Raw genomic sequence first — 27,227 nt, 5'->3', positions numbered from 1 at the left:
ATTCCGATTGGGGTGTTTAGACTTTATGTTTGCAGAGCTAAAAACGTTCCGCCCGCTGACAACGTGAAGGGCCCCCCGAGCTGGTAGGCTTTCTGCAGGTGAGTGCAACGGTAACTGTGTTAGTCGGTATGAAGGGAGGGGCGGAAGGTACTCGGGTTCGTTACCACGTCGGGGCGGGAAGAATGCCTGATGGCTCGTGTAATACAGACTAGCTCTAGTACAGACATCGGACGGCCTGTTGCTGTGAGACTTGAGACAAAGGTTGTCCGACCTGAAATGAGGGGTTCGCGGACGTTGACGACGACAACAACTGCATTCCTGCCTTGATTCTCTCAGGATGGCGAAGAAACATCAAACATCGGCTGGGAAAGCAAGGTGGAAGATCTTGTGCCCTTTTGACCGTTCTTTTACTCTCATGACCACTCCCAAGCCTGACTGTAGATTGGGACACACGCAGTAGCTTCGGTCATCCCGTGCATCCCCATATCGTTCCTCTCCCATCTCATCTCCTTTGTACCTGCGTCTCGTTCCACTGCATCCACCAGCGAATCTTGCGGCTTCTTCTCGTCTGCGAACTGCACCCCGGAGGTGTAAGGCGGTCGTCCACACCCCCATTTCGTTTGACTACAAAACATATCTTATCCCAAGCTCTTCCTCCCACCTGTTCGTCTTCTGCCCGTCCGTCTTCTGCCCGTCCGTCTTCTGCCCGTCATCCACAATGCGTCCGTTCGTTTCGCTCGTTTCTTTCCTTTCTTGCCTGACCCAAGTTTCTGCTTGGGCCCCGCGCGCCAGCGGACATGGTGCTCCAGGGCACTATGGAGGTATGCAAACGCATGACGCCAGCTTCACACCCGACCATATCTTGAGGGTCACTCAACAGAACGTCTCAATTGGTTGCCAAACACGGGAGTCGGTTGTCGTTAATGGGACTCTCTACGGCCCAACACTTAGGCTCCCGCCCGGACAGAGGAGTTGGATTAGAGTATATAACGACATGGAACACCACAACACTACCATGCATTGGCACGGACTCAGCATGCGCATGGCGCCCTTTTCAGATGGCACTCCGTCTGCGAGTCAATGGCCCATCCCACCGGGTCGCTTCTTCGACTACGAGGTTTTCCCTCTGAAGTCAGAGTCCGGTACTTACTTCTATCACTCGCATGTAGGCTTTCAGGCTATGACGGCCGCCGGGCCTTTGATCATCGAGGATAGTGCGGAGCCTCCTTACGCATATGACGATGAGCGAATCATCATGCTTTCCGACTATTACAACAAGACCGACACTCAGATTGAAAAGGGATTGACTGCGTCGCCTTTCGTATGGTCGGGCGAGACCAACGCGGTCCTTATCAATGGTGTTGGGGTTTCCGTCGACGAAACAGCTGGCCAAAACGGCTGCAAGCTGCCTATCATCAACGTTGAGCCTGGAAAGACTTACCGTCTGCGATTCATCGGTGCCACGGCCATCTCTATGGTGCAACTGGGCATTGTGGGCCACGATAACTTCACCATCATTTCTGCTGACGGCGCGTACACCAAGCCTCACTCCGAGAATATCATGCAACTGTCTTCGGGTCAGCGCTTTGATGTCATCTTCAAGGCGAAGACTGAGGAGGAGCTCAACGGAACGGGCGACTTCCTCATCCAGATGGAAACAAAGGACAGGCCAAAGGTCTACCAAGGCTATGGTGTCCTGCGATACTACAAGGCCACGACTCAGATTAACAAGGCGCCCGCGACTCCTCCTTTAACGTTCTCCACGAAGCCCTATGAATGGGCTGAGTACGCATTGGAGCCTCTGGTGCCCAACAACTTTCCGAAGGCAAGTGAGGTGACTCGCACGATCAACATCGACAGCCGGCAGTTGTCTACGCAATCAATCATCTGGCAGATCAACGGACTGGAGTGGAATGAGACCTCGTCACCGTTCCCTGGTGATAAGCCGTACCTGGTCAACATCTATGAACAAGGGGAAGCCGCGATGCCAAACTACACAGCTGCGATGAACAACAACGGTTGGGATCCAACAACATTGACTTGGCCTGCGAAGCTTGGCGAGGTAAGCAATTATTACTAGTTGGCGTCTGTGGCATACGCTTACCAATTTGCAGGTTCTTGAGATTGTTTGGCACAACACTGGTTCCCTCGTCAACAATGGTGGTGGCGTCGACTTCCACCCATTCCACGCCCATGGTGGACATTTCTGGGACATTGGAAGTGGCAACGGAACATACAACCAAACAGAAAATGAGGAGAAGCTGAAAAACTACAACCCGGTCAAGCGAGACACAACGAATCTTTACCGATACGGCGAAAAGACGACATCTGGCGCTAACGCTGGCTGGAGAGCGTGGCGTCTGCGCGTAGAAGATGCCGGTGTCTGGATGGTATGTTTCATTCTGCTCGGCTCATCGTGAGACATGGAACTAACGAACATTCTAGATCCACTGCCACATCCTGCAACACATGGTGATGGGCATGCAGACTGTCTGGGTCATGGGAGATTACAAAGACATTGCCGTCTTGCCCCTCTTGGATACGGCTGGGTATCTGCAGTTTGGCGGCAACTCGACGGGCAACTCAACAGACGCGCCAACAGTAATGCATTTCTTTGAGGCGGATGACTAAGCGTAATCATGAATTCATAGACATATTTTGATATCCATAGAGCTCACTGCCATCATGGGGTTTGAAGAGCACACAGAGTACGACATCACAATCAATCGTGGACCCGCTACAGGGATCCAATTTCTTCAATTGTTGAATCATGTTCAAGCCGTTGTGCACGTTTCCTGGGGTGGAACTGTCACTGGTGTCCTTAACCCAAAAGACTGACTCGCGAGCGCAAACCAGGAAAATCTCAATGTTGAACATAAAACGGTGTGAGCCGTGATGCTTGGCATTGGCCAAGCGACGGGAACTTTGTTTTATTTGTTTCCCTTTACTTCTGGTCGACATCTGTCCGTGATGGGAATGTCTCATTTGGTGGTGCACTGTGCCTCTAGCGCGGCAGGCATCTTGCTGTTCTTCGCTGTCTCCGTGAGTAGGCAACTTCCCTGATAAGGGCACTAACTGAATATGTGTAGGCGATCCTTTATGGTGTCGGTCGCGCCGCTTACAACATCTACTTCCATCCGCTTCGGCATTATCCCGGTCCTCAATTGTGGGCAATAAGCCGCCTTCCCTGGAACCTCGTCAATCTCAAAGGAAGCTTAGCCTTCAGAATTCGAGAACTGCACGAGCAGTACGGCCCAGTGGTCAGAATTGCGCCAGATGAGCTATCATACACCAGCTCCACCGCCTGGAAGAAGATCTACGGTCAACGTTCCCCTGAGTTTTCAAAGTGCTTTGACGGCCGTGGAATCGCTGGACCGAGTGTGACCAACCCAGCTGTTCGCAATGGCGGCATTGTAACCGCTGATCAGGAGCCACATGCCAGACTCCGGAAAGCTGTCTTACCAGCGTTTAGCGAGCGTGCATTGAGAGAACAAGAGGAAATTCTGCAACTCTACGCCAACAAACTTGTAGATCGGCTACGATCCTCCAGTGAGAGCGGCGCCCCACAGGATTTGGTCAAGTGGTTCAGTCTGGCTGCCTTTGATATTATTAGCGATTTGGCCTTCGGCCAGGCCGCTGGCTGTCTAGACGATGCATCCCAGCCATGGCTCCAGGTTATCGGGACCAGAGCTCAGGGCATTGTCCGGTATCAATTTGCAATTCATTACGGCGTGGAAGGGTGGCTTGAGTGGCTCGCTCCGAAGGCTCAGAAACTGGCTCTCAAGAAGCATGGCGAACTCACAGCTGGGAAGGTCAAGCGAAGGCTTCAGGCCACCGAGAACAAGAAGGATTTCATGAGCTACATTCTGGAAAATTCTCAAGCGGACCTGAGCAATGCCGACCTCGTCAGAATGGCATCGGCCTTTATCGTGGCTGGCAGCGGTACGGCTGCCACCGCGCTGTCCGGCATCACGTACTTCTTGTGTCGGAGTCCTGAGAAATACTCAAGATTGACACAGGAGATCCGCAACGCCTTTACGAGAGACGAGGACATCACGATGACTTCGACCGGTGAGCTGCGATACCTCAAGGCAGTCATTGAGGAAGGGTTGAGGATATATCCTCCAAGCCCCAGCGCTTTACCCCGTTTCGTGCCTGGTGCCGGCGAAGATATCGACGGAAAATGGGTTCCCGGAGGGGTATGTGCATAGCCCATAAGTACTTGTGTGAAGACCGCTAACAAGATCGGCTTGGCAGACCGCAGTTGGAGTCCATCAACTTTCAGCTGCTCACTCAGGATTCAACTGGTCACATCCCAAAGAGTTCATTCCTGAGCGATGGATGGATGAAGATTTCAGCATGGACGACAAGTATGCCAGTCAGCCATTCTCATTTGGTCCGAGAAACTGCATCGGAAAGAGGTGAGAGAGTCGCAATGGGCCCCAAATTGGAGACTTACTGACAACACCTCTAGCATGGCATATGCAGAATTGCGTATCGTTTTGGCCAAGATTCTATGGAATTTTGATCTTGAGCTTGTCGACATGGCTGAAGATTGGGTGAGCAAGCAAAGGATCTACCTCATCTGGCAGAAGGTGCCGTTGATGGTTAGATGTCGCCAGAGGGTGTAACTAAGAATTATGTAATTGTAACAAAACATACCCATCCATGATTCCCTAATACTCAGTGATACTTACATTACATAGTCACATCCTGAGCATCATATACCTAAATTCCTTGATGCCTGTATGTCCTTGATCTGGAATGCGCAGCTCGATGAAGCGTTGCTAGCCGGGCAGACGGATGCGAATAATGACGGGAGGAGACAGCGGGAAACGACAACGGCGCCATATACCAACGACGGGGGCGACGACGACAATAAAGATGAGAGCGATGGTGAGAAATATGATGAGAACGACAAGAACAGTAGATTACAGGGTCGATAGAAGTAATAACCAGACTAAAATAAAAGTTTTATGCGGCTCTCTGCTGAAGGTATCACGCTACAAGTATCCCCTCGAATAGTAGAACTCATTACAGATACCGAGGAATGTCGTTCTAATGTAGTCCTAGTCTATTGTCTAAGGTTCCTCGCAGGTACCTTAGCAGCGTCGTACTCTGAATATGTATTTTGATGGCAGAAAGCTTAATGCTGGGTGACCCTGGGGATTTTGCTCATAAACGTCAAATGCGAACCTGGAGAACACGTGCATCCTATACAGAACCTTCTCGCCCTTGAACTTCTTTTCCACTCCTTTCTCCGCCTTCGGTAATTTTTTCACTACGCATTATTTGTTTCACCCCATCCCGTTTGCAAGTCCCGCCATCCGCCCATTTGCGGCCAATGCTTTCACGATGCGACGTAGTTCAAGAGTAGAACTACCCCAGCACGCCTCTCCCCGAAGAAATCCGATGCAAGATATTCGATGGACGGCAATCCCAGCGGAGCTCCAACTAATGATCTTGGAAGAGCTCGGCAGCTTGGCCCATGGAAAGCATTCTCTATCCAGATTGGCAAGTGTGTCTCGACAATGGCAGACATTTTTCGAACCGCAAATATGGCAGACCCTGAACTTCCAATCGTCAACTCTTGATCGTACTCTGATGAAACGATATATAACAGACATCCGAAAAACACTGGTCAAGAAGATCTCCTTCCACTTATGGCTGAGAGAATACTCTTGTGACGATTGCGACCAACCAGAAGACGCACGCACAGCCACCTGGAACGATGCGAGTTTCATCAGACAGTTGACCACACTTTTCTCTGCACTTTCAAGCTGGAAGACGGGAGGCTTAACACTCGAGCTCAGCGCCAGCTCCCCTAGCGACTCACAGCACCAGCATCCCGGTAGATGTGAAGCTCACAATCGGCCGACATATTCTCCTCGAGGTGCCAGGGAGCAATTGATCGGAAATCTCCTGCACGTGGGAAGTACCCGCAAATCATATTTTCCTAGAGTACCTGTGATTCAAGAATTTTCCATCCAGAAAACCTTTTATCGCAACCTATCGGCCATTTCTATGCGAGACATACTGCAAAGCCTGCCGGAAGTCAAGCGTATCAATTACGAACCATGGCTTGCAGTTGCACGGCTAGGCCAGGCTGAGAGGGACAGGGCGAACGCAACGCTGTTCCTAACGATCAAACTATTCGACAATTCAAGAGGTGTCTTTATGGGAGGCACAATCCCCACGGCTTCACAAACAGCGATTCTATGCCAAGAAACCAAATTATCTTTTGACCTCGGCCGCAGTCAGTGGCAGCTTTTGTCTCAGAAGGCTCGCAATATCTCATGCAATCGATGCGAATGACTTTTTCAGACACTGCAATGTGCTGATGGAGGCTTCTGCCAGTTCAATACAAACCCCGCCAGCTGTGTCCTGGCCCAAACTCACCGACCTGGTACTTACTTGCCAGATTGACCAATTTTTGAGTCTTCACAGCATAGCAAACCTACTTCAAGCAGCAAGTCAAGCAGCTATACGCATGCCCCGTCTCAGGACTATGGAAGTCTGGGCAGCTGGTGTGCACAAGGGCTTCATGTTCAGATATGCTGTTCTAGGCGAGAAAGCTGAACTCACAATATCTGCGACTTTGCATGTAGATGTACCGACCTGGGTCACGTCAACGTGGGAAGCGGTATCAAAACAACACGGAAGTCGAATTTTCGAACGCAAAGTCTTATTGATCGACCCGGCGACTTTGAATAAGCGCCATGATATTTGTAGACAACTCAGATTACGTGACCTGCTTCGGCAATGGAACTGATTGGAGTGTTTGGTAGGCTTCAGTGAGGAGAAAATGTGTTGAGCTAGCGATGGCGGGTAAGAGGCAGTGCATCCGGACTCAACGATGCCTCAAAAGCATAGCGAATAGTAACAAGAATTTCAGGAACCAATGCAACGTCCTATTTATTTACACATCACTGATTCTGTCTCGCATCACAGGACACTCGTTCTGTTATTTTCTCTCCCCACTATGATCAGCTACGGAACCTCCCAGCCCCTTATCCCTCTTTCTCTCTCGCGTCCGCAAGAAGAGTCCAATCCTACCTCGGACTCAGTTGGACGTCGCGTTCACTGCGTCTGCCCTGTTCGCACTTCTCGTCAGTCCCTAGTCAAATAGTACCAATATGGAAAACAATTCGTACCTGCTGTAGCGAAAGTTGGTATAGCTAGCCACACGGCTCAAGCCGAGGTTTGTCGTGTACTCTTCGCCCGCTGAAAGAGAGTATGCCACCCAAGAACCACCAATACCCTTGAGCTGGGTGATAGCATTGACCGAAGCGTGGTTCTTGATGCGCAAAGCGCCGGCTAGATTGCAGCCAGGAAAAGAAAAGAAGCCCTGAATTGAGCTGCCGGACGGGCCACAGGTTTTGAGAGTACCCGAGGTGTCACAATTGCCAGACTCAACGGCGAATCAGTTAGTACGCGACTCAATAGGATCGATGACTCGGCAGGTCACTGCGTTCTGGGCAATAACTGTGCTAGCCAAGGCTACAAGAGTGAAAATATCGGCTCTCATATTGGAAGGTGAACAAAGATTGAGCCAGAAGTATTGACAGGTGATTCAACTGTGTCTTGGGAGAGTTTGTAACAATGAGGTTGATGAGGAATGAACGACCAAGCTGATAGGGATTGAGACAGCTTTATATAAGTTTCTACACCATTCATAATTCACAAATACAGCAAATAAATTACTGCATAGCGTCAGATTGACGCTCAGGGGTATTCCAACAGTTTAACTTTGGTCCTACAGTTCAAAAGTATGGTTTACCATATCCAGCTTGAATTATAAATCGTTCCACTAACAATTGTACAACACACCCGAGAAATTCCGCGACGCAGCCCACAGGCAGACATGCAGATGCCGGCGGGATGTCTAACTGGGATGCAGTCTTACTACTGGGTCGTATCTCGGTCGAAGAGGTGCTCGAAATACATGACATCTTGTATGTGTCATCCTTCTGCTTTACTTGTCCGGACTTTGATAGCGTCTGCCACAGACTTGAGCGTTCATTCCCTTTGTTGGGAAGTCTGCGTGAATGCCCTTGTCATCGAGTCACTGTAAATTAAGACGCTGCTCAAGCTCAAATGCTCGTGAGCAGGGTTCAATTTCAAACTCGTATATCTGGAGAAAAGCCTCCAGCGCTTGTCGAGATACTAGCTCAACCCCTATGGCCACCTTCGCCGACCGCTCGAGCCCGCATAGCCTCACTGCATCAACACGAAAATCTATCTTCGGTGTCAAATGTACTTCCACGTACTCATGAAGAGCTTCTGAATGCTGCAGAGCCAATACCCCGGTCAATGCCAATGACTTCAGGCACGCGCGAGCCGGCGGGATGTCATGGGCGAAAGGAGCATGCGTTTTCTATTTGCAGAAATAATCAACTATCATCGCACTGGATGCGGCGTTTGAATAGACTCCAAGAGAAGTTCGGTACGGCCCGTACTGACCCCACTGTGCCCTCGACACCAGCTCATAAAAGTATTGCCACAAATTAGGTCTGCATAATTTCAGGCTCAGACTTTTGGCAATGAAAGTGCAAGATGATAGATCACATCAGTACTCGACTGCAGGAGTGAAGTCACACCATAGGAACACATGAGGCCGAACATGTCACCACTGCCGTATTAATGTTCAACAGCAACATAAATGTCTTTGCTATGATTTACTACTATATAAAGCCAGAAAGATTTCCAGAAATATGAGTCTTACTCTCTTGTCGTCATCATCATCATCATCATTACATCCCCGCCACATTATTCACAATTCAAAAGCTCTTTGACCCTGTCCCAGCCATGAGACTCAACATTCTGTCCCTAGCCGCCTTCATCGTTGCGTCTGCAGCTCAAACTACCACTTGCGCCGTCGTTGACCCTTCGGTTGATCACTCCAAATGGTTTACTCCCAAGTCTGGGTCGTGTACGACCACAGATGGCGTAACGTCCTGTTCTGAATCTGCCCTCGCGGCCTATTTTTCCGCTCCCGGCTGTAACAATGCCGGCACCGTGCGCATCAAAAGCACTAGGGATTATCGAACTATCATTCTGCTCAAGGGCACTGGTGGTGCCGTGGTAGGATACTACGCTGACGCTGGGAAGGAGTGTACGGCCAGCGTTGGTATCAAGCACATATCGAGCTTCAGCACCTATCTGGGATAGGTTCCTCTGAGCCTTCTGAACTTGTAAGTTTTACGCACAATGCCGATGATCTGGAGGCTAACCATAAATGTGGAACAGGTCTTCTCGTCTCAAACCGCCAAATGGAATTAAATGCATTCGTGGGAAAAGGCAACTATTGGGCGGTAGGGGGCCGCAATTTCAGAGTCGATTCCGCGAGCAGAAGGGGTAGGGGCGAACAGATCACATAGGCATCGTAAAGATCACGATACTCAAGCAGAACCTCAGACAAGGCAATGGACAGACGGGGATAACTGTTTCGCCAATACATTTGTGACTCTCTCTCGCAGCCTGGTCGGCCTTCTACTCCTCTTTGTTGACTTATGGTTACGAATATCGATTTAGTCTGAGTTTAAATTATAGTTGCAGAGCCAACCCACCGTTTGGGAATCATCCTGAACGACGAAAAGACCTACCGAATTCAATCTCAGTCACAAAAATTGTCCATGTCCCCATTTCTCACTTCTTGCGATTCGAAACAGCATGCTAACATGATTTATTGCAATAACCCGTAAACTGCCATTGGATCAAGTATCCACTGTTTTTCGGTGACGAAATGTCCTTGGCTCCTGCTTGTACGTATGCCCGTATTCTGTCAAGCCCAATGACCAGAGGCAGTCCATACCTTACATAACATATGGCTGATAAACCGTCCCATTCCTCACCGCTGTGCTGTACAGCTTCTTATTTGATCGATGCAGGTAGAGCTTCAGGCCCATGGCGCTGACGCAGGCGATCAAGCCCATAACCATCATCATAATGAACGCCAAACGATACCGAGGCTCGTCAGAGTCGACAAAGAAGTAGGGAGCGATCAGATTTCCGATTTGGCCCAAAACGTTGACGAGGGCGACGGAAATGGCACGTTTCTCAGGGGTTCTGCCCATCGTATTGGAAGTCCAGGTGCTGATCAAGGGGTTGGCGAAGTACATGCCGCCAACATAGATGAAAGATGCACCATAGCGGGCGTTGCGGTTCTCGGTGGCGAGGCAAATAATGTAGCCGATGCACCCAAACGCAATCGGTCCCGCAAAGTGGTATCCACGCTCCTTAGTCTTGTCGGAGTGCCAGGCATTGACCAGGGATCCAGCGGCGGCGAAGATGTATGGGGGCGCCGTGAGCACAAGGCTGATCGTGTTGTTATAGCCAAATCCGCGAACGATGGAGGGGAAGAAGTTGGAGAACCCGTAGGCAGCCGAGATGCCGATGTTCATGCCGACGAGAAGCCACATCTTGTAATCGAAGACACTCATCTTCAGTCCGTGCCATACACCAGTCTTCGCCTCCGCGGTGGAAACTCGATCGGCAAGAATGCGAGCAGCGGCGACTTTGCGCATGTCCTCAGTCATTGACCAACGTGCACTTCCAGTTGTGGAGTCTGGATAGTCGGGCAGAATGAACAGGGCGATCATGGCAAGTCCTGCACCAGTGGACGCGAGGACAATGAAAAGCCACTGCCATCCAGCCAAACCGTACGACCCTTCAAGCGTACCGAAGACAGCGGCAGCAATGAGTCCTGCGGTGCAAAATGCGAGTGTCTGGCCAGTGTATAGAAGGGCACATCTGAGCGCCATCTCCTTCCTTGTATACCAGCAAGACATGACATAGATTGCCTGAAACCGGGATCATTAGTCATAGAAACTGTCAAGATTGACTTTATACGTACACCAGGAAACAGCGGTGCCTCGACCACTCCTAAGAATAATCTCACGGCAATGAGCCCTTGGTAGTTCTTCACACCACAAGTGGCAGCGGAGACGCTAGACCAGACCAGCGCCATGCAACAGAGGTACAGGCTAGGCCGCACCTTTCCAATGATCATGTTCGAAGGGATCTGGCCAAGAACGTAGCTACCAAGGCATTAACATTCAAAGAGGTTCTGCGAAGGTGCAAGAAAATTCACCCAACACTTAGAATCGAAACCGCAGTGCCGTATTGGTACCCTTTCAGATCCAGGTCCTCGTCAAGGCTGCTGAGTCTAGCCTGTCTATGATGCGATGTGCGTCAGCTTGAAGCCAAATGATGTACTTCTGTGCAAGGGGCTTTGTGACTTACGCGATGGAGGCACGGTCCAAGTAGTTAAACAGATACAAGACCCAGAGGCATGGCATCAGAGTCATGTCAAGGCGTTTGACGACCTGCTTCTCCAGCTCTCTCCAATTTGGGATGCCCAAAGCGTCGATCTGCTCCTCCGGAGAAGGCAGAAGCTCCCCCTTTCCGTCCCCATCATTTGCCTCGACGATTGACGGTTCCTTGTTGACCTCATCTGGGCGGTTGGTCTCGACGGCACCTGGGGGGGCGGTGCCTCCAGCATGTTGGGAGGGCTTTTCTTCGGCAACCATATCTTGCAAAGGAACTGAGATTGACATGAATTGAGAATGAGATAAATCAGAGAATAAATTCGGATGTAGAAATAGGAACTCAAGGAGCTTCTTATAAAGAAAGGGAAGGAAAAGTAGACGGCGAAGGACAGTTGAACAACAGCATCAGTTGAGACTGGATCTCGCTTCGCATTGCCCCGTCTCCCCATATCTCTCCGCTTTAACCCTCCTCATTTTCCCCAGACCCCGCCTCCAGATTTGAGATGCTCCACGCCAGCATTCTCAGCAGATGGGGTCTTTTCCAACGTGGATGTCGACTTGCCAACCAAGACAATATGAATGTGATCATCTACCACGCCCGCCTCCACAAGTCCCACTGATTTCTTTTCCGATATCTTCCCATCATCCGAGGTTAATCAGTCGTTGATTCTCTTGCAAGCATTTAGCTACAGCGGGTTCGTCTAAGTACAGTCCCCGTCGTGAAGGCGTCCTAGGGTCTGGGCGGGCTCGGCGTGCATCTCGCAGAGCCGCTGAGATTTAACCATACATGTCTTCTCAAAGACCAAGATGGCAAAACATCCGACGCCTCGACCGACCTGAAAGTCGGGAACAGGGAGGATTTCAACATTTGGCGGCAAACCCGTCGAATGAAGACCAAGAATGGTTGGAGGGGAGGAGCGCGGCGGGCGGGCCAAGATGGCGGGCCAAGATCCCCAAGACTCCAAGACTTCTTGGTGCTCGGGAGTTGACCGAAGCGCCTCAACACAAGATGGAATCTGGCTCGATGTTTAACTTGGCACGGAAGCTATGATCGCGCCCAGCAGAGCCGCCTTGGAGTGGTTCAAGGTTTGAATCCTCCTCTCCGCATGGGGAGGTCAAGTAGATGCTCCGAATTATGGGACGGCATATCTCGGAAACCATTTGAAGCACCGACCGCTTCGTTGTCTCTGATGATTCCCTCGCCATGGGATACGGTAAGTTTTCGGATTCTACATCTCTGGCTGCTCAACGTGGATTCTTCCATCTCATTTCCGTTACATGTTTCTCATGACCTACGTGTTGCCTTCAATGATTTACAAATAATGCACCGAAGTCTGCATGTGTTTTTCAATTGCTTCACAGTTCGTCACTCCCCCACTTCGGCTCAGAAGGCGGATTAGCCAAGTCGAAGGAAATCGGGACAGGTCTCGTCTTCCTTAGCGCTCTCCCATCTTTCCCAACAGCCTCTGCAATAATCGCGATGTCATCGGCCACAGCTACTCCACGAAACTTGGTGTGGGTCTCGAAGCCCTCGCGCTCAACTTCTCCCAAGAGATCTTCCTTAGACTTCGCTGCAAATCGGGCGTAGAACCTCCACGCGGCAGCCTCCGTATCTCCGTTCCACGAGGCGTAGACATCCAATTCACCATCTCGATCACCCTTGAAAGTCACGATAGCAGGTTCCTCAGCAGGCGTTCCGGTCCAGTTGTATCTGAAGCCACGGTAGCTCTGCGTAAAGATACCCTTCGGAGCCGAGTCAAGGTACGCGTGGAACAAGACCTTGCCCTCATGGCTGTACTCCGTCACCGCGCCTGACTGGCCCCAGTTGATGAAGATATTGTCGTTTGGCAGGATCTGCAAGCTGCCCTGCGTGTGCGCCGACAGGCCATCTGGAGCGTCGTACGTCCGGATCGCTCTCGCAGTACCGTCGGTGTGGTTCAATTGATAGATACGACCTCGCGAAAACGCGTTAGTCTTTTCGGGCGCCGAGTGTGCTCCATTGTCGAACAGAGAGATGATCTCGATCTTTCCATCTGCGGAGCGGCTGCGAAATCGCGCGTGGTGTTGGTAGCCAAACACGTCTTCGCTGGCCAGCGTAAATGAAGAACCTCCGTGGAAGCCTCCGAGCTGCCAGATGATCTCGCCGCTGGTTCCGTTGATCTTGAAGACCGCCGCGACGTTTCTTGCCGATATGAGATAGTTTCCTTCCTCATCCTTGTCGACGCTATTGATGTGGAAATAGTTCCAAGCATCCGTTTCACTTTTGCCACTTCCAGGCAGACCGGCTCCAAAGTTGAGCGGGAAAGCGCTATCTGAGAAGAGTAAGCCATAGGTAACCAACCGACCCCCGGCGTTCAATCACTCACACTTGGGATCAACGTGGTCAAAACTCTCCCATTCAAAAATGACCTCCCCGGTGTCAATGTCAATCTCTATAAGAATGATTAGCAGCAGACTGACATAAAACGGAGGAAAGCGTACCTTGAAAACCCCCTGAGAGGATCCAATTCTGCTCCGCAGTCCCTCCCCATGGCTTCAACGACACGGTTCGCGGGACCGGCGTCTCCACCAAGGCCGTCTTCCCGTCAACGAGCCGGAACTCGTGCGCCGAGACGAGCCGGTGCGATCCGACCTTGACCACCTTGGCGACTTCATAGTCGGGCCCAAGGAGCGTGTGGTAGCCAAACATCCTACCGTGCTTTCCATCAAGCGATCCTTGAAACGCACGCAAGTACGGCTTCCCGTTCCAAGTATCGGGGCGGAAGTTCGCGACCCATCCGGAATGGTGTCCTATGCCGGACCAGACTAACTCTCCATCGTCTCGAAAGATGTAAGCTCCCGGCTGGACAGGGCCGCTGTGGCCTTCTTCAAAGCCCTCGTAGGGCGCCACAAAAATGAAGCCCTTCTCCACGGCACGACGGTCGGCCGGAACCGTGATGTTGAGCCTCGGAGCGGCAAGTTCGGGGCGGGATCGGAAGCGCCAGTCTGCGGCTGCAAGAGACGCCAAGCTGAGGCATGCGACCCCTGGCGTGAGCCTCATCCTGCAATTGTTCCCAAGTTTGGGGTTTTACGACGATTCAATGGAAGACGAGGGGTTGATGTTTTGTGAAGCTGGACGAAGTCCTCGAAGCTTTCGTCTCAGCTTTTAAACAGGAAACTCTTTGGCTAAGCCCAAAACGCAAACATCAGTAGATATGGCGCAAGAGGTTGATGAATCGAGCGATGCCGCACTCCAAATCCAACATCGCCGGCTGAATCGGTTCGGGCCGGTCATCACCCACTCGGAAGCCGTGCCGCTGTCTCGTCATTCAATGACGTGCTCTCAACCCAGCACAAGAAGAACAGCGACAACAATCACAAGCGCGAAGATTGGTTCGATGAGGTTTTTACATGCCGGGGTACCATGTCCCTGTCCGGTGCATCTCCTCCGAGTTCCTGCGACATCCGCCGCATCTCAAGATTCTCGCCGGAGCGCATCCGCGATCATGGGGCCGAATCGTCTCCAGCTGGCTACTTGTCTAGGTGATAGGCACGACTAGGATAGCTAAGAGAGTGGGTGCGATGGAGTCGCTGGGTACAAGTCATAGACCCAATAATGGTAATCAGTATCATAGGACGTTGAAACCCTGTCTGGTCACCACTGGTCGAGTATGTCAAACATGTTCACGAGATGAACAACTGCATCGCCGCCAGACTCGAGTTGTTTCTGATATGATGCGAAATCAGTATTCGTTTATCCATCATACAATTCATATTCCACAATCACAATCACAATCATCATCTTCACATGCGCAAGCATTCAATCTCAACCGGGTATATTGTCCAACAGCCCCTCCAAACCTTCCCTTCGTTACTTCACATCCCCTCTAAAGCTGGCAAGCCTCGCCGGTGTTCTGGGTGGTACCCAGCTTATCGTCGCAGTTAATATCAAATCGGCTCTGCGCCAGAGCGTTCGACTTGGCGATACAGCAGATCTAACCGCAAGTCAGCATCTCTCCCTCTACGCTCTTCACGTCAGATGATAACTTACTCCCCTGCCGAAATCCTTTCCACCGGCGCCGGTGCAAATGCTTCCATCCGTCATCACGTTGTTGCTGATGTCTCTGCACAGGAACGTCGAGGCCTGTGCGGAAGCGAGAGCGACGAAAACGCTCGTGGCAACAATCGTGAACTTCATTTTGCTGGTTTGGGTATATGATTCAAACAAGGCTTTGGAGCAAAGTAAACAAAAATTGGGCGATCAACGCTGTAGTGTAGAAGACTGAATAAAGAGGCTGGATGAACTTGAGATGAACCAACCGTCCCTCAAGGTCCCAGTTCATCCGTTTTATACATCGTCAACAAAGTCGAGTCAAGTCATGACAAGAGGCACCGACAGCTGAGGGCCCCGCCTCACTCGTTCCGGCAGAACGACCCGCAATCCGGTACGACACTGCGCTTCACACGCGCGCGCCGAGTCATTGGCCCCCGGCCGCGCCACCCCGCCGGTACACGTCTCAGACGTCTGAACTGGGTCCCTGAAACATTGACAACGGCGTCGGCGAGAGCTCTTTCCCTGTCGCTGCGCGCATCTTCATATAAGGCCAGCAATCAGAGGGCGGCCTCGCGTGAATCGTAAATGGGGCCCCGGTCTGGATGCATCAGCTTGTTCCAGAACGTTGGCTTCCCTCAAAATAAAGTTCACGATAACCTTCCGAAATAAGCTGCAAACTGGGCAAACTAGCCGGAGAAATCCACGCGAGTTGCCTGACGTTGCGTCGCCGCGGAACTCTCCACACAGTGATCACCCGAGCTTCGTCAAAGTCCAATGGCAGAAACGATGTATGAGCTATGAAACTAGCTCACCAATACACACTCTCTTTATCCCAGAATCCATCCGTTGACCCCGTCTAATAGAGCCATGCAACCCAGTTGGATATCATCGTCCACGCATGCCTTCAAAACCGTACATCTATGAATGACCAAGCCCACTTTACACGACTACGACGGAAAAGCCTGCTGTTCAAGTATGCCTCAATGCTTCTATCGTCGTAATCCTCGCCGTCGTCTCTCTCGTTGTCCTCGCCCGTCTTTGGTCGTCTGGCACCTTCGTCCGGCACCTTCGTCCGGCACCTTCGTCTGGCGTCTTCGTCTGGCGTCTTCGTCCGGCGTTGTCGCCCGTCGTCTTCGTCCAGCGCCATTTTAGGCAAAGTAGCTCTTCCACAACACACCCTCCAGGTCCTCAAGCTGTTCCTGAGTGAAGTACTGCATGCAACTGTTAGCTTGGTGTATGAAATAACATGTGGCCTGCCGACGTACCTTCTGATCCACGCTCCAGCTGTCCTGTCTGGTCTTCTTGAAGTCGGAAAGAATTGCCTTGGTGGCTTTACCGACGACTCCCGGGTCGCTAGCTGCACGAGTCGCCAGAATTTGCAGAACCTCGGGCATCCAGAACGGCGGCGGAGTGGCGTAGGGGAATGCTTCGATGAGCGCACCCAGACCAAGGACAGCCGCATGCCTGCGGACGATCTGCTTGGTGGTGTCGACCGGCGTCTCGGTGCCTGGGAGCTTCCGCTTCGGCATGGGGTTGAGACGCAACTCGTTCTCGTAGCGCTTCTTCAGAAGCTGAATGGTAGGATCGCGGATGCGCTTCGGCGAGCACCTGATCATGCCGGCCAAAGTGGCAGAAGCGCAAGATCGCACTTCAAGTTGCGCATCAGCCAGCATGTCACTGACAGCGTCAAACAAGATGTCACGCTGCTTCTTCTCGATGAGGAACAAGCGACGGAAGTAGATGACCTGCATGTTGACCATGGATCTCAACCGCTGGTGCCAGCTGGTCGCAGACTTGCCAATCCTGACCAGAGCATCAATGAAGGGACCATCTTCGCCTACGCGGAAAGGAATGTTGGGCAGGTGACGGTAGACATGATAGGCGAGACGCATAAGCTCGGGGTCTTCTTTGACATCCATCATGTGGAGGAGCTGCTCCATGTAAGGCTCCGGGAAGAAGGGCATCAGCTGAGTACACTCCTGAGACGAAAGCGTACTGTCCAGCCAAGTCAAGACGGTCTTCGATCCGGAGGTGTAGGAAGACGGCGTTTGCTGTCCGGGCGTACGCTCTTTACGCCACTTCTCGAGTCGATCGAAGATCTCGCGCATGGTAGCGTCGAACTCCTCGGTGCACTTGTAAGGGCGAATTCCCAGAGACGAGGCCTCTTTGTTTGCCTCCAGCAAACGGTCGACGTTCTCGAACGATTCGTGGTACCTGGTGCGGTAGATGGTAGCGATGACCCGACCCATTGCCTCACGGACCGTCTTGTACGGGTGGTCGATATGAGCCAAAAAGTCTTCGAGAATCGGTTTCTCGTGACGGAAGTGCCAGCCAGCGTCAGTGATAATAAACTCGAGCACTTGCACCTTGCTCGACTCCTTGAACGCGGCATTGGACGACATATCCAGCCTGAAAGCACTAAGGGTATCGACCAACTCGTGAGATCGACGAGGGTCCTTCGGATCTACTGTCAGATGCAGGCAGGAGACCCAGTACTGCAGGTTCTCCGGCGTCAGGTCCTCGTTGAGAATCTTCAACATCAACGTAGCGGCGAAGCCCCACACTTTATCACGGAATTCGAGGGGGTCGTCACTAGACCCGGCCATCAGTGCCGCCAGTATCTCTGATGTCGCCCGGTGCTGGTGCTTATCACTGCCGTCGCCGTATACGTCCGTAGTGAGTTCCTTGACGTCGTCCAGCGTGATCTCCGTCCCTCCGTAGTGCATTAGATCGAATACGTGCATGAGCATGTACACGTTGCCCATACGGAACCGATCGGCGCCCGCGTCGCGGGGCTCTTGCTTGAGGTAGTCGAAGCAGGTCTTCAGCCAGTCGCGCGTCAGCATTTTGCCGATTTGCGACCGCACGGCGGCCTCTCGCTCGTCGTAGTCGGTAAAGGGGTCGGGCTTCGCACGAGAGGCGAGGAACTTTTTGCCCCACACAAGCCATCCGGGATGGTCGGAGTCCACCATGTATTCAGCCTTGTTGGGATCGGAATCAGCGAAGGCCGCGAGATAGCGGTCGGTAAAGTCCTTGTCGCCCTTCTTCACCTCTATCGCCAGTTTATTCCGATCCTTCTCCTTCTCCAACAAGTAGTTGCGGTAGTCGTGGTCATACGCGGCGCGCATCTCGACGGCCTCGAACACGGAGGTGAAGGCAGACGTGTAACTAGCCCGAAGCCCAGGGTGGGTATCGTTCGTACCTTGCGCGACCAATTTGATGAACTCTGGGGGTGCCAAGGTGTCGAAGCGTAGGCACAAGTTGGTAGCAAATATCACGCATCGGGAGGCAATCTTCCAGTGCGCCTCCTTGGCCATATCGACCAGCTCCAAGCCCAAGGCCGCCTTCTTCTTTTCGACACGTTCGCGACGCTGGACAATGAAGTTGTGGCGGTTGTCAATGGGGCGAGAGCAGTCTTCCGTAGGACGGATCTGCTCCACAAGGTCCTGATTGACGATGATCATCCGCTCGAATGGCTTTCCGAAATCCAATAGGGGGAACAGCGCAGTGGCGCCCAGCTGCTGGATGCTGGGCTTGTCGATAGTGCCTGCCTTTAAGTAAAGTCGAAGGGCCTCCGGGGCAAACCGCCAGTCTTTGACGATGGTCCTCAGGAGACTAGTGAAGAAGAGAGTATACATGGCACCCTTGATGCGATCATGGTCGATCTCGTCCAGGGCGACGCGAAGCCTCTCGATAAGGACCGGGATGACGAGGGGGCGACCGCCGATGAGAGCCTTGAGGGACGAGTCCAAAGCGCTTTGTGCTACCCGCCTGACGTCGGCGTACGAAGACACGGACGACTGGGCTAGGTTCAGAAGTAGCTTCCTGTCCAGCTCGCTCTTCTGCCTTGCGGAGGCATTGTGCTTAACTCGCAGCAGCTGGTACGCGTCTGCACGCTTGATCAGTAGAGGACGCGGGTAGACCTTGCGAAGACCGCTAATCTTGAAGGCTGAGATGTCCGACTTGTACAAGCGAAGGTGTCTCTCCAACGGGTGGGCAGAGCGCTCGATACCGACGTCGGTGATCCATGTGCGGTAAGCGGCGTAGAGCGCGGTGAAGCAAGACACGTCATCCTCTTGCTTCTGGTTGAGAAAATCGTGCGTGCGGCATAACAGCTGACCGACGTCCTCTCTCAACTCATGCAGCTTGCCGTAAGCTGGGTCCTCCTCGGTGAGAAGATAGCCGGCGTCGTACCGGTACTGAGGACGTGTCTCCTCATCTTCGGCAGCCTCGGCCAGAGGGTCATCGTCATCCATCGGGGTGTCGCCATCACCGTCTTCCTTCGCACCGTCTACCGTCTCGCCGGCCGCACGATGAGGATCAAAGAGAGTCGCAACACCAGATATCACCAAGCGAATCTGCTGCAGCAGTCTTGAAACCTCGTCGGACCACTCCTTGTTCTTGCCCTTACGGCTGACCGGTGGATGCTCGCCCATCAAAGAATCCAGCTTCTGCGCGGCTGCCTTGGTTTGGGAGTCGAACAGCTCGACGGCGAACTGAATCTCTCCAGCCGAGGGCCGGTGCCACTTGATGGTCAGGTCAGCAGGAGAAGTGGTCTTGCCCCAGTCGCCCACGTCAAGGCCACGCTTAATGATATCGGGCTCATAAAGAGCGCTATCGATGGGATAGGTATGCGTCAGGTTCAGGAGGAGATGATGAATGTAATTGGAGATATGGATCGTGGGAAGACCTCGGCACTTCTCTTGCATGTACTTGGCAACGTCGTGGAGCTCATTCTGGTACTTCAGAACCTCGTTTCCGACGTGAACGACGACCATGCCAAGCATGCTGACATGCCAGACCAATGCACGATCTCTAGGCAAATAGTCTGTACCACTGCTTCTGTCGGAAGCAGCGTGGTTGTAGTCGATCTCGTTGCGAATGTTGACGATGAGCATCGGAATGAAAACCTTGAGCGTCTTTTCGGGATTGACCTTGCACAGCGCGTTGAGGATCCACGCCATGGCATCCCTCGCCTGGTGAACAACGTGTGTTGATACAAATGAGGAGAGCTTTTCGAGAGCGGTGTCGAAGAGCTCAGGCGACAACGATGCGAAGAGAGGAGAGAGCGCGGCGGGTAAGGCGTTGATGACGTTGTCCTCTGGAGTGCCTCCTCTGATATGAGAGGCGTCTGGCAAATTCTCCAGCAATGTGAACACCTTGCCAAGAAGGGCAATGACGAACTCGCCAAGTCCAGCCGTCGAGGATCTCAAGATGTTGGCCTCGTCTTCATCAGAAATTTCAGTCTCGTAGTCGAGCTTAATATCCTGTCCCTCGCGCTCCATGCGCTCCATCTCGCCTTGAACCCATTGCATGGCCAGGCTAGTGTCATGAACCGAGTCATTGTCCTTGACCAACGGGACCATGGGAATGCTGTAAGCCACACTTTGAAAGAAGTTGAGTGTGTACTGCGTCTTTCCCAAGTCGTTGGCATCGATGCCGGGCAAGGCCAAGGCGAGGAGGGCTGTGATGTGGCATCGGAAGCCCTTGGTCTTGGACATGACATTGGCGATCATCTGCAGGCCGTTCAGACTTGAAGTAGTACGGTGAACTTCAACCAAGCCTTGCAAGCTGGGGTAGAATCGCTGCAGAGCGCCGGGCAAGATGAGATTGGGCTCCAGGTAGGCCAGGCCCTGGAGAGACGCGTAGTAGTAGTGAGCGACTCTATTGCTCTTTGAGAAGAGACCCATGTATGTGACCTCCTTGAGAGCTGTGACGAAGCGTGCCTTCAAAGCGGGTGTGATCCTGCGGTCTTCGGGTGTGTCCAGCTCGCCGCTCTTCTCGCGGTTCCAGCGAGAGACAAAGATGTCGGTGAGATAGACGGTGAATTGGCCGAGGAAGGTCGTCCAAGAACCGGCATTCGACGGGTGGTAGAAGGTATCAATGGCCTCAAGCAAACCCTCCAAGCTGGCCAGTATTGAACTCTCCTGCTCCAGGCACTTGGGCGAGAGAGAGTAAACGATCCACCTGGCAATCATGTACGCCGTCGGGTACTTCTTCTTGTCCTTCTCCAGGTACAGACCCAAGCCGGACGAGTAATCCAGCGTCGAGTACGGAGAGTTTGACTGGCCAACGGGGATCTCTGTCAGGCGCAGAACAGCCGTGAAGATCCACTCAGACTGCTCCTGGGTAAAGATGCCGTGGGCGTCGAAGGGAGTGTGGGTCGACTGCAGGAAGTCCCTCGCCATGCGGGAGTATAGGTCGATAAAGAAGATGTCGAAGCTCTTAGAACGCGCAATCAGAGACCACAGGTGGAATAGTGTGGGCATGAACTCCTGCGGCTGGGAACAAGGGACGTTTTCGGGGGCCGCGTCGGTTGGCAGCAAGGCGTTGATCGTGCCCACAACGATGTATGCGTTGGACACGTCGGATGTGCTGAAGTAGGGCAAGAACTCGTCGAGCATCTCCTTGCGGTCTTTCGGGTCGAAGTATGTCTGGGCGTGTAAACATAACTTCCATAGCTGTTTCTGCGATCGACGTCGGTTGGTTTGATGTGAGGCAACTTCGGATGGCAGAACGAGGGCCTTGATTTCTCTCCATAGCGGGCGCCAGTCGAGTAGGAGGTCGTCTACGGGCTTGAGGTAGTGGTATTTCCTGGTGATGACGGATGTTAGCAACAGAGGCGACGGGGGGCGACGAAGGACGACGAAGGACGACGGGGACGACAGGGACGACGGGGACGACGAAGGACGACGAAGGACGACGAAGGACGACGAAGGACGACGAAGGACGACGAAGGACGACGAAGGACGACGAAGGACGACGAAGGACGGCGGAGGACGATGGACACACCTAGTGAGCACGACGACCATGCGCAAGAAACGGTCGGCGGTGCTGGGGTCCAAACCGGGGGCCAGACAGAGGTGGTAGTAGAGCTTCGCCAAGGTGGAGCGCAGCTCTCTCGTCATCTCGAATTTCAGGTTCAGCCATCCTTGCAGCTCTCTAGTCCAGTGCAGTGCGCCTGGGCTGAAGTCCTCGGCCTTGATGGCGATGTAGAGATGCTTGAGGATGCCGGCGAGGGCGGCGTCGCGTTGCTCCTCCTTCTCGACGGGGAAGGGCAGGTGGTTGAAGTAGCTGAAGGTGCGCGGACGGTAGCGCTTCTTGTCGTCCTCGTCCGTCTTGGTGTAGGGAGGGCCGGGGGAGTTGGACCGCGAGATGGTGTCGACGGAGGCGAAGTGGCTCGACAGGAAGTGTGCTGTCGAGGCGGCTGACAGCGCAGCAGCGTGGTTGGAGGGCTGGGGCCCCGGTGTCTCGTCCATTGTGTGTGTAACTGTGTAGTGATGCCGTCTACGCTCGATGTTGAGGAGGACGGCGGACGACGACGAGGAAGACGACGACGGCGACGAAGATGATGGGGGAGGGCCGAGCGGAGGGGCAATGGCAGACGGCGGTAGTGGCAGCTACTTTGTGGTCGCACAGGTGCAGGCAGGATGTATCCAGCTCCCGCTTCCACACCAACCAAGGTATTTTAACGGGAAGAGCTGGGCGTCCACGGTCGGTCGGGGTGTCGTCGGGCAAGTCCACGATGGCCGGCAGGACAGGTAGAGATGCTGACAATCCTGCGGTGGTCAATTGGAAATCCAATCACCGGCGGAAAGATGGAATGTGGTCAATGCAGTTTCCCCTCTGCCTCGAAATGGGGCAGGCAATGGGCGGCGGTGGGGGATGCAACGAAAAGAAGGAGAGTAGGGAAAAAAAGAAAAGGTGATGTTGGAGGTCGGGTGTTCTTTTGGTCAAATACCTTGCCTGCCAGGCGTGGGCGTGGGAAGATGGACGTAGGCAGGCGGGACGGGAATACTGTGGTGAGGACAGGACACACACACATGGAGCAGCAGCAGCACAACCACAGACAACGACACACACAGGCGCAGGCGGGACAGAGGAGAGGTGCAATGCAGTGTGCAGTGTGCAGTGCAGGCACAGGCACAGGCAGTGCGAGTGATGATGCAGCAGAGGGCAGCCTGGGCCTCACCTTTGCTGGGAAGGGCTGGCCACACGGAGCAGCAGTGAGGTCAGCTCCCCCAAGGAAATCGCATTACATAAGATAGAGCTTTGGACGACCATGTATTCTGCAGCAGTGTTTTGCAGTAGGGGTACATCGAGAGGGAGGGACCTCGTGCCCACCCCACCGAAGGTAGGTCCACCTCACTCTCTCGGCTGCCTGCCCTGACGGCGCGCGCTAAGCTTAAGCAGCCCGCCCAGAGCAGTAGGAGCATCGCAGAGCAGCAGCAGTGAGTGGTGACGAACAGCACCTTCCACCTGTACGCGTTCTTGGCAGCCTTGTCTGGGTGCACCTGCTCTTTCCCAAATGTCCCTTCCCTCAATCGCCCCACTCCCCGTCCGCGACTTCCACTTTCTCCTCGGGTGCAGTGGCAGCTGCTGCACCTGCGCAGGGCCAGTGCTCCCTCCCTCCGCACTAGCGAGCCGCTTTCCTCTGGCTATGTACCTCCATGTTTCTTCCACCTGTTTTAGCCAGGCAGACACATGGACGCTACTTGCTGCAACATTTACTGAACCAGGAAGCTCTCCACTTGAGGAAGCAGGAGATCCAACCCGTCACATCCATCACCAACGACACTCTGACATGCAGCAAGCAAACGACATGAAGCTCTCGCCAGCAAGCAATCAAGCAATTAAGCACCTTCTGTAGTCAGTCCAGATCTCAGCACAGTTGACAAACATGACCAACAGGAGGCCATGTTGTCTCCTCCATGATATGCCCGCGTCACCAGGGAGAAAACAACGCAAAGGAGTACGAGTAACCGGCCGTCCGCTCACATCCCACAGCATGAACCACCAACATCCGCTTCCCGACGAACACCTCCCCCAACAGCCCCGTGATCGCCAGAACACGTCGCATTGTCTTCCAACCACGTTGCGACCAGGGCCAACCACCTTGCAGCCCACGCGATCATGGCCACCACCAACAACGGCCCCTCGACCCTCACTCCGCACCGCACAAAACAGACCTGCCGCCGCCACGGCTACCTGCATCTCCAGCCACCTCTTGATGGATCGTCCGCCTCCTCTTTACTCTGTATCAACATTGAAACCTGCATCTGCGACCACTCCATCAGCCTCTGGCCAGTGTCTACTGATTAGTCAGGCCTCACCGGACCACCCTCTGCCCACTGACTCGGAGCGGGGAGCCGGCCGAACACTGCCGGCAGACAGACAGAAAGACAATGGATCCTGGGACCTGGACCTTGAATGTGGCCAATGCTCCTCGCATCTTGTCACTCCCTGAGTCCCTAGGATTTCCCCGTTCCCAGCTCCGAATTCCCATTGCCAATCCGCTCGCCGAAGGCGGACACCAGAGGACGCAATCATCCGCAGCCACCATCTCGGACACTACGCAGTAATTCGCACCCAGGCCTGCTGCCTCCCTCAACCACCATAAGCCAAGCCGTGTTTCAGTGTCACGATCGGTGTGAGGTGCTGAGGTGGAGGGTAGGCCGCGTTGTCTCTGATCTGCCTGCGCCTGTAACCCGACACCTGGAAAGTTCCATCCCAAGAAACAAAAGACACCTCACATGACACCCGGGAAGGATTCTTGCGTTCCCGTCAAAAATCCTGTCGCCGCCATGGAACAAAGTTAGGGTCCAGAAAAAAAGGGGTCCTGCACGCCCGGTACTTTATCGTACCTTGGGCATCGCGCGAACAAGTGCCGGGTCGTCCCCAAATTTTAAGCAGTAGTCGCAGCAAGTCATTGTCGCATCGTCGGCGCTGTTTTTAGACTGTCGCAATTCATGTGATGGGAATCGCATGTGGGCGCACGCTCAATTGGAAACCGCATCTATTAGAGCTTTGGATGACGCAATGTCATGTTTTGACTGCCATTGTGTAGAACCATCACCATCACAACCCATCATCATAATTCATGAGGATGATTTTTCTGTTGCTTGGAAACTCACCTGGTCAGATTTCTCGTCTCCCATCCAAACCATCACCTAAAGCGAAATCCCGCCCGACCACTCGGCGCCGAGGCCGACGCCACACCGTTCCGGCCCGGGTTCAATCGGGCCTACCGAACCATGGCCTGCCGATCTAACTTTTTCTCGCCCAAATTCCCGTCTATTTCCATGGACCATGAGGAGCCCAAAAGAAAACCCAACCTACAAATATTCGTCCACAGCCCCAGCCCAGACCACGTCGTATCCTCGATAAATAGCACAGCATCATACGAGCCCCCTTTCTCGTCACCCAAACATTACCTGCCCTCTGGCGTGACCCCCACCTTGGCGCCACAGCACAACAGCTGACTCATCCGTCCCAACCCACATCAAATACAGGGCCCATCCCGAAACTGGTGCAAGCGCGGTGACGTCGATAACCTCACCTCACCACTTTTCTCAAAACCACCACTCCAGCTTCATCAGCATCCATTACAACTTCACAAAATTCACACGCTCAATGTGTTCCAACTTTCATCATGGCTGTCGTAGATGAAGAAGCAAGTAAGTCGCCATCATTTCCCCTATCCCCAAATCGAACCTCACTAACAACCCCCAGACATGTCCAAGACCTCAACCAGGTCGGTGGCCCAAGGCAACTCGGATGCGCCGCCCCAAAACGCCCTCATGGCGACCATCTCGCGCACCCGCTCCCGCACAAACACCATCCTCGAGAAAGTTTCACTCCGCGAGCGCATCCACCACTTCACCTTTGCATGGTACACACTAACGTGAGACCTCCCCTCCCCCACCCCGGCGCCGGCTCCGACCGCATCGGCCCCGACGACCCCGAGCTAACCCCCCACTCGCAGCATGTCAACCGGCGGCATCGCCCTCCTCCTCGCCGAGACGCCCCACCGCTTCACCGGCCTCGACACCATCGGCCTCGTCGTCTTCCTCCTCGACATCCTCCTCATCTTCCTCATCACCCTCGTCCTCTGCCTCCGCTTCTCCTTCTTCCGCAAGGCCCCCGCAAAGGCAATCACCCACCCCTCAGAGTCCCTCTTCATCCCCACCTTCTTCCTCTCCCTCGCCGCCGCCCTCTCCAACATCCAGCACTACGCCGTCCCCAAATGCGGGCCCTGGCTGCTCACCACCCTCCGCGTCGCCTTCTGGCTCTACCTCGTCGTCACCTTCTTCGCCTCCGTCGGCATGTACCACCTCCTCTTCACCGGCCGCCGCCGCCTCTCCCTCGACAGCATGACCCCCGCCTGGATCCTGCCCATCTTCCCCGTCATGCTCACCGGCACCCTCGCCGGCTTCATGTGCCGCTCCCAGCCCCCGGCCCACGCCGCCGCCATGCTCGGCGCCGGCCTCGCCGCCCAGGGCCTCGGCTTCCTCGTCTCCGCCTTCATGTACGCCACATACCTCTCCCGCCTCATGACCGTCGGCCTCCCCGTCCAGCGGCCGGGCATGTTCATCGCCGTCGGGCCGCCCAGCTTCACCGCCGCCGCGCTGGTCTCCATGGCCGCCGACGTCCCGCGCCTGATCGCCTCCGAGGGCTCGCTGGTCCCGGCGTCACTGCGCTCCGCCGCCTACCTCACCGAGATGGAGAACCCGGGCACCGTCGCCTTCGCCATCCGCGCCGTCGCCCTCTTCACCGCCGTCTTTCTCTGGGGGTTGTCGTTTTGGTTCTTCTCGTCCGCGTGTTTGTCAACTGTCTTCGGCATGCCGGACCACTCGTTCCATCTGAGTTGGTGGAGTTTCGTCTTTCCCAATGTGGGGTTTACGGTCGCCACCATCCGCATCGGCGAGGCGTTCGGGAGCGAGGGACTGCTGTGGTTGGCGACGGTGTTTACGATTTCGTTGGTGGCGGTGTGGCTGTTTGTTGGGTTCTGCTGCGCCAGGGCGGTGGTGCGGAGGAAGCTTGTCTGGCCCGGTCGCGACGAAGATAGCGACTAAGATGCGTGTGTCGTCGTCATTTGATTCTTTTGGAGCTCGTAATGGTAATTTGGACGGTGGACAGGATAG

At 53.8% G+C, this 27,227-nt stretch overlaps 8 protein-coding genes across 8 annotated transcripts; 4 read left to right on the top strand and 4 right to left on the bottom strand.

The window, feature by feature from the left end:
* Positions 1–1,036: 1,036 nt before the first annotated feature.
* On the top strand, positions 1,037–2,631 carry aurL2 (Multicopper oxidase aurL2; the record flags this gene model as incomplete). Its single annotated transcript, XM_032025061.1, has 3 exons — positions 1,037–2,062; positions 2,115–2,390; positions 2,446–2,631. The coding sequence occupies 3 exons, from the start codon at positions 1,037–1,039 to the stop codon at positions 2,629–2,631; spliced, it is 1,488 nt and encodes a 495-aa protein (XP_031878299.1).
* Positions 2,632–2,970: 339 nt separating this feature from the next.
* alt3-0 (Cytochrome P450 monooxygenase alt3) lies at positions 2,971–4,946 on the top strand (the record flags this gene model as incomplete). The annotated part of the gene is made up of 6 exons (XM_066150994.1): positions 2,971–3,042; positions 3,090–4,199; positions 4,258–4,421; positions 4,475–4,559; positions 4,613–4,648; positions 4,707–4,946. The coding sequence occupies 6 exons, from the start codon at positions 2,971–2,973 to the stop codon at positions 4,944–4,946; spliced, it is 1,707 nt and encodes a 568-aa protein (XP_066009964.1).
* A 3,862-nt stretch (positions 4,947–8,808) lies between these two features.
* Positions 8,809–9,171, top strand: CGGC5_v002597 (uncharacterized protein; the record flags this gene model as incomplete). The annotated part of the gene is made up of 1 exon (XM_032025066.1): positions 8,809–9,171. One exon carries the CDS (start codon positions 8,809–8,811, stop codon positions 9,169–9,171), a length of 363 nt encoding a protein of 120 aa, XP_031878339.1.
* A 644-nt stretch (positions 9,172–9,815) lies between these two features.
* CGGC5_v002596 (putative transporter) lies at positions 9,816–11,531 on the bottom strand (the record flags this gene model as incomplete). Its single annotated transcript, XM_032025067.1, has 4 exons — positions 9,816–10,802; positions 10,856–11,039; positions 11,093–11,176; positions 11,245–11,531. The coding sequence occupies 4 exons, from the start codon at positions 11,529–11,531 to the stop codon at positions 9,816–9,818; spliced, it is 1,542 nt and encodes a 513-aa protein (XP_031878342.1).
* Positions 11,532–12,626: 1,095 nt separating this feature from the next.
* Positions 12,627–14,310, bottom strand: CGGC5_v002595 (uncharacterized protein; the record flags this gene model as incomplete). The annotated part of the gene is made up of 3 exons (XM_032025068.1): positions 12,627–13,582; positions 13,637–13,702; positions 13,752–14,310. The coding sequence occupies 3 exons, from the start codon at positions 14,308–14,310 to the stop codon at positions 12,627–12,629; spliced, it is 1,581 nt and encodes a 526-aa protein (XP_031878311.1).
* Positions 14,311–15,136: 826 nt separating this feature from the next.
* Positions 15,137–15,447, bottom strand: CGGC5_v002594 (uncharacterized protein; the record flags this gene model as incomplete). Its single annotated transcript, XM_032025069.1, has 2 exons — positions 15,137–15,244; positions 15,301–15,447. The coding sequence occupies 2 exons, from the start codon at positions 15,445–15,447 to the stop codon at positions 15,137–15,139; spliced, it is 255 nt and encodes an 84-aa protein (XP_031878343.1).
* A 1,004-nt stretch (positions 15,448–16,451) lies between these two features.
* psme4 (Proteasome activator complex subunit 4) lies at positions 16,452–22,562 on the bottom strand (the record flags this gene model as incomplete). The annotated part of the gene is made up of 3 exons (XM_032025070.1): positions 16,452–16,514; positions 16,569–21,897; positions 22,096–22,562. The coding sequence occupies 3 exons, from the start codon at positions 22,560–22,562 to the stop codon at positions 16,452–16,454; spliced, it is 5,859 nt and encodes a 1,952-aa protein (XP_031878337.1).
* A 3,173-nt stretch (positions 22,563–25,735) lies between these two features.
* On the top strand, positions 25,736–27,158 carry mae1-0 (Malic acid transport protein; the record flags this gene model as incomplete). The annotated part of the gene is made up of 3 exons (XM_032025071.1): positions 25,736–25,760; positions 25,816–25,987; positions 26,069–27,158. The coding sequence occupies 3 exons, from the start codon at positions 25,736–25,738 to the stop codon at positions 27,156–27,158; spliced, it is 1,287 nt and encodes a 428-aa protein (XP_031878310.1).
* Between the last annotated feature and the right edge of the window lie 69 nt (positions 27,159–27,227).

This window comes from Colletotrichum fructicola, assembly GCF_000319635.2.
Source record: "Colletotrichum fructicola Nara gc5 chromosome Unknown KSG_Nara_v1_contig01, whole genome shotgun sequence".
In the NCBI taxonomy this organism is placed as follows: domain Eukaryota; kingdom Fungi; phylum Ascomycota; class Sordariomycetes; order Glomerellales; family Glomerellaceae; genus Colletotrichum; species Colletotrichum fructicola.
The sequence above is the reverse complement of the archived record's forward strand: the minus strand, read 5'-3'. Positions and strand labels throughout refer to the sequence as shown.